The 6038-nt window shown below is 42.9% G+C and overlaps 1 protein-coding gene across 1 annotated transcript; it reads right to left on the reverse strand.

Moving 5' to 3' along the window:
- Positions 1–685: 685 nt before the first annotated feature.
- On the reverse strand, positions 686–2055 carry ARMCX1 (armadillo repeat containing X-linked 1). The gene is given in 3 exon segments (XM_037130994.2): positions 686–796; positions 798–1098; positions 1100–2055. Coding segments are annotated over 3 exon segments (1368 nt in total).
- Positions 2056–6038: the final 3983 nt, after the last annotated feature.

A 6038-nucleotide genomic window follows, 5' to 3' on the forward strand; every position in this document is an offset into this window, starting at 1 on the left:
TGTTTTGTTAATATCTTTTTGTTTCCATACATCCTGCCTTCCCAAATAATCATAAACTGAAGGTCATAAATTTCTTTTTTTTTTTTGCTGGTTAATCACACAACTTTATTGATGAAACGCAATTCTAAAATTAACAAATTGTGAGCCAATACAAAAGTGTAGGTTGTTTATGATTAGTTTGCTGTCAGTTTGGATAAAGAGTAAAAATATCTCAAGCTAGGCAGCAAGATGAATCAATAAGTGCTTTCTTTGCACAAGCTTTAGTATTCACTTGGCATCTTCTAAAAACAGGGGCATCTACCCACAGGCCGCAGGCTGCATGTGACCCAGGATGGTTATGAATGTGCCTCAACACAAAATTATAAATTTACTTAAAGCCTTTCCTTTGTTCATCAGTTTTCGTCAGTGTTTGTATATTTAATGTATGGCCCAAGACAACTCTTCTTCCAGTGTGGCCCAGAGACACCAAAAGGTTGGACACCCCTGCAAGTCTAAATGGTGCAGCCTAAAAGCAACCATCACAACCAGTATCACTGATGATTTGTGATATTCATTTTTACAAAATAGAAGCTGAAAGTATCTTTTTTACCATATAAGCACAGTGAAAAACAAAGAATTTACCAAATGCATTGTTTCCAAGTGCAATATAAAAAAAAATCATGTTGATGTTTGGGGCAGACCTCAATCAAAGTTTGGTCAATACTTTTAGAACTTTTACTTTTACTACTAGATAATTGTGATTTGCTAATGCTTTGATTTTCTTAACACACACCCCATATTCTTGGAATAAGAAAAAAAAGTGAACTTCTGCTGAACTCTTTCCTGGGTGATGCAAGCCCTTCATTTTTTATGTTGTCATTTATATTCTCAAATAGGGTTAGGATATTAAGAAGAATCTCTCTGTCCCATTCTTTACTAAAGAGGGAAATCAATTCTGATGGTACTTTACAACTGACCAGATCTCGTGTCATAGCTGGATTTTCAGTAAAGTTTATAATAAGTTTCATAATCTGAATTTTGGTGAAGTAATTTCCCAGGAATAACAAAGCAAAAAAGTCTGGAAAGGAATAGGAAAGCAAATGTTGGTAATGATTAGTCAGTCATGTTGGTTAACAGTATTAGTCCAGCCATCTGCACAACTGAGTCCAAGCGACAAATCATGGTGTCATCACACACTTGACTGATATACATCTTAATCTCCCCCTGATTTTCAGCATTCACACTTAAGTTATTAAGGGCATTGTAAGCCTTTTCCTTAATAATGGGATCTTTTGTTCTTATCAGTTTTGCAATAATTGGGAGACCACCAAATTCAGGAATGGCGTTTTGGTTAAATGAATATGCTGCATTGTTAACAAGAGTGCCCAAGGCTACTTCTTGAATAAAAGGATCATTTGTTCTTTCCAGGATGTTCAGGACCTTTTGAAGGTCTGAAGCACCTAGAATGTCATCAATTTTATAGGGAAAGTTGGACTTGCCCCTGCAAACAGGCCATGTGGTAGCTGGAGTCTTGGTGCTCTTAGCTCGGGCCTTTTTCTTGAACTTTCCACTTACCCTGCTCCCAGCCCTAGCCCTACTCCTGGTGGGATGGCAGCCTCCACCTCTGCCTCCTGGGCAGGGTAAACTCTGTGCAAGTGTCCTGGTCCCAGAGGTGGTACCCAGCCTGGCCCCTTTGACAGCCTTTGATCTTGCCTATTCCTTCAGGGTGTTGAAAAGGGCCTTGGCCTTGGCCTCTAAGCCACCTCCTGTCTGGGCTTCTGAGTGGGCTTCTTCCTTTGCATCTGGACAACTTTTGAGTTCTACAACCACCTCAGCCTTGACCTTTGAGTCACCTTGAAGTCTAGCTCTGGTCCCCACCCAAGTATTACCTCCTTTCTCAGTCTCCACACTAATCCCTGTAATATCACTAGATTCCTCATCTTCACTGTCATTGTTGTAGTCTCAGGTTTTCTCACTGTCATCTGTTCCCCAAGTCAGTCTATATACACAGTAGCAAGCTCCAGCCCCAATCACCACACCAGCTGCAACACAGCCAGCTTCCTGAGTACAACCCATACTAGGGCAAATGTCTGAGTTGAATTCTTCACCCAGGACAAAGAGGGCTTACTGTGGTTAAGAGTACTCCCAAGTGTAGGGTGGAGTCTTTAGCTATAGGTGGCAGGCTCTGCTGTAGCTGGAGATACAGCAGCACCTAGGAAAGAAGGAAAGGTTTGAGGATTCAGTCTCCTTTTGTGCCTTTGTGGGCAAACAGACTAAACTATGGGCCAACAAAGGGATGGGGACTCCAGGCTAGATCACTGACTCATTTCCTCCACTGGTAAATTAATTTTGAGAAATTTTCCCACCTCCAGATTTTCCAACATCATGTTCAACCACTTCACCCCAGTTAGTTCAATTTAAAATATCTAATAAATTTAAGGTATTTAAGTTTTCCTACTTCCTGTGCCCCTCCAGATGTTCTGGGGGCATTGGCACCCCTACATACACACAGACAAGTCCAGACAGTTTCTTTTCTTTCTTGCCTGGAAGTGCAGTGTTCTGCAAACCTGCATGCAAAAGGGGTGGGGAAGGGATTGCTGAGAGCTCAGGGGACAGATGATCTTACCGTGACTGGACATAGGTACCTCCCCTAAATCCCTGGCCTTCTTCCTCATAGACCAGTATTTCCCACCTACTTTATACTGCTCTTCTTACATTGCTGCCGCTTTGAAATTCATCAGCTCCCTTCCCCACCTCCTTCCCTGTGACGAAACCGATGGAGGTGGAGTGAGACTGTCTAGAAGCCAGATGGGTAAAATGCAAAAATGTCTGGAATTTCACCCTTACTTCTGCCACCCCCACCATCTCAGAGGTACCAGAACACTCCTCCCTGACCCATTATACCGACTTCCACGGCTCCGGAGGAATTTCCTTCATTCCTGATCTCGGTTTCTGCCTCTATTAAACCTAGGATTGAGTGAGTGACGGACGGACCAATACCAAGGACTATACCCCAAACAGTAATTTGGAGGAAGGTCCTCCCTACTCCCACTCCAGGACTCTCATGACACCGCCCCCTTCTTAGCCACTTCTTTCCCTGTCTTGTAGCAGCAGAGAGCTTTTCTTTTGCAAGTTCTGAAATGGTGTAGAGAGGAGGGGGATGTAGAGGAGACCCATGGGCCCATTCGAGTTTGCAATCGCCAGCGTTCTCCACCGCAGGGGATGCCAAACACCGTCAGCATCCTCATTCTGACCTACTTGTTTCTGGACAATGTTCCTTTTCTTCCTGCTCTCGGGTTTTATAGGCCTCCAGGTGCAAGATCCACAGACAGACTGGCGACTCGGCAGAAATGGATGGGCGGACAGAACAGCACTTCAGAGTCCCAATAGCAGCTTTTCCAAATTCAAGGTTCTGGTAGTTAAACGGATTTTACCTTTTGTTTTCTAATCCTGTCTCCACTTCTCAGGACTCCAAAGATATCACCCTGCCTCCTGCATTGCGTCCACCCACTCCCTCCATCTCCAGCCCAGATCGGTTTTCCCAACAAAAACCACACCCCTTTGGGACGACAGAAAATAGAGAGGTAGGGGAAAGGGGAGGAGGAAGTATGGAAAATGGGCGGAGAGAAAGACCAAAGGATCTCTTCAATTCTCCTCCCCAGTGCATTCCTACTCTTCCATCCTCCTCCCTTAACAACCATTTTTCTAATAGGTTGTGTCATATCCTTTTTTCCTACATAAAAGAGCAATAAGATAGGTGGAGAGAGTCATTAATGCGCCCAAGTTACGGCAAGGGTCTCAGTCATTTCTGCCCTTCTCGTGGGTCGAGGGCTAATTCCCCCTTTACACTGATGTGCAAGGATTCCAGATAGATTCTTTGTTCTTTTGCTCTGAGAGGTACAGTGCCCCACTGAAAGTCTAGCAGAACAACACATAGTCAGACAAACGCAAAGCCCCAAGATTCTGGTTTGGCAGATGACCCAGGACCCAGGCACAGGACACGAATCCTAATAAAGTGCCCTACAGGATTCAATGTCCTGCATGCCAAAGGATTCTCCCCTCCTGTCCTGAGGTTTCCCCTGTAAAACAGCCTCCAACATCCAACATTTTCGTTCTTGGAAGGGCAGGGGATAATGCAAGGGTGCGGAGAAAGCAGACCTTGTCTCTTTTCAGTCTCCACCTTCCTCAACCCGCACAGCAGGGATCTCCCAGGCAGCGCCTATCCACACAGACCTGCTGGGATTGGAGCAGTTACTTACCTCCTCCTCATTCCCAGTCCACAGGCCCGCCCACTTTTGGGGCAATAGGCAGATGACAACCAGACCAAAAGAAGACTAATATTAGAAGGACATCTGCACATGTCTGCATTTGCCCACATGAGAGCCACGTCACTCGTGAACTCAAGACCCCAATTACCACTCATGCCAGCAGTGCGGCTGGCGCTGACCCACCCCTTTTCTTCCCTGGCCACGTCAGGTCCCGCCACTCATTTTCTTCCATCAGTCGCAGAAACCAGGGATATCTTTCTTTGCCTTGTGGATGGAATCTCCCTTCCTTTAGTTAACAGGAAGAGACTGCATCTATTCCCATGTTCATTGGTCTTTCCTTTCACTTTGAGGAATAATTTTATTCCCTTATCCCTGTGCAACCACCAGCCATGAAGGTCCAGCATTTCTCCTGCACCCCTATAGGAAACGGAAGAAAGATCTCAGAAAAGGATATATAGGTAGTGGAGTGTTTTACTTCCTTAAACTTTTCTGTTCATTTTTTTAAAAAATCAGTGATGCATTACTTTTATATGAGAAAGTAAAATGATGTTATTTTCATTTAAATAGAGGATTTAAGTGGGAGAGAAAAAGAAAGGTCTCATAATTTCATTATATTTATTTATAACACAAAGAAAGTTTTCTATTGGTTATAGCCAAACAGGAACTTCCAAAACATTAACCTGTTTTAAAATTTGTGACTGGAATTTTCACATTATATATGAATTAGTCCACAAAGAGGAGACTAGTCCTGTAATCTTGGGCATTTTATGCAAATGCTCCATTTTTTTTCCACTTTTGGATTAACTTGCAACCTTATATAACAAAAGAAACACAATCCTGTCTTTTTAAATAAAAAAGACAGTATTTAATGCCCCAAACTCTTAGATGACTGTTGTTTGAACCTCTTATGATTTTTAAAAAATTTTAACAATTTTGCCCTGGTTGGCGTAGCTCAGTGGATTGAGCACGGGCCTGTGAACCAGAGTATCGTGGTTCGATTCCCAGTCAGGGCACATGCCTGGGTTGCAGACCAGTTCTCAGCAGGGGACGCACGGGAGGCAACCATACATTGATATTCTCTCCCTCTCTTTCTCCTTCCCTTCCCCTCTCTCAAAAAATAAATAAATAAAATATTTTTTTTAATTTTAACAATTTTATTATTATTGTATTACAGTTGTCACAATTTTCCCCCTTTACTCTTTTCTGTCCAACTCCACCTCCCACTCCCACAGTCAAACTCCATACCATTGTCCATGTCTATGAGTCATTCATGCATGTTCTTTGACTAGTCCCTTCCCCTTCTTTCCACCATAATCACCCTCCTACCACACTCTGGTCGAATTCAGTCTGTACCATGTTTCCATGCCTCCAATTCTACTTTTGTTCATTAATTAATTTTGTTCATTAGAATCCTCTGATAGGTGAGATCATATGGTATTTGTCTTTCACCTACTGGCTTGTTTCACTTACTATAATATTCTCCAGTTCCATCCATGTTGTCACAAAAAGTAGGACTTTCTTCTTTCTTTCTGTTGTGTAGCGTTCCATGCATAAATGTACCATTGTTTTTGACCTATTCATTTACTGATGGGCACTTAGCCTGTTTCCAGCCCTTGGCTATTGGAAATAGCGCTGCATGCTTAAGTGCTTTGAAATTGGTGATTTGGGATTCTTAGGGTATATTCCCAGTGGTATTGCTGAGTCAAAAGGTAATTCCATTTTTAATTTCTTGAAGATATTCCATAATGTTTTTCACAGTGGCTGTACCAGTTTGCATTCCTACCAACAGTG

The sequence above is a fragment of the Artibeus jamaicensis genome, unplaced genomic scaffold (assembly GCF_021234435.1).
Source record: "Artibeus jamaicensis isolate MK-2021 breed Jamaican fruit bat unplaced genomic scaffold, CSHL_Jam_final scaffold_461, whole genome shotgun sequence".
NCBI classification, from domain to species: domain Eukaryota; kingdom Metazoa; phylum Chordata; class Mammalia; order Chiroptera; family Phyllostomidae; genus Artibeus; species Artibeus jamaicensis.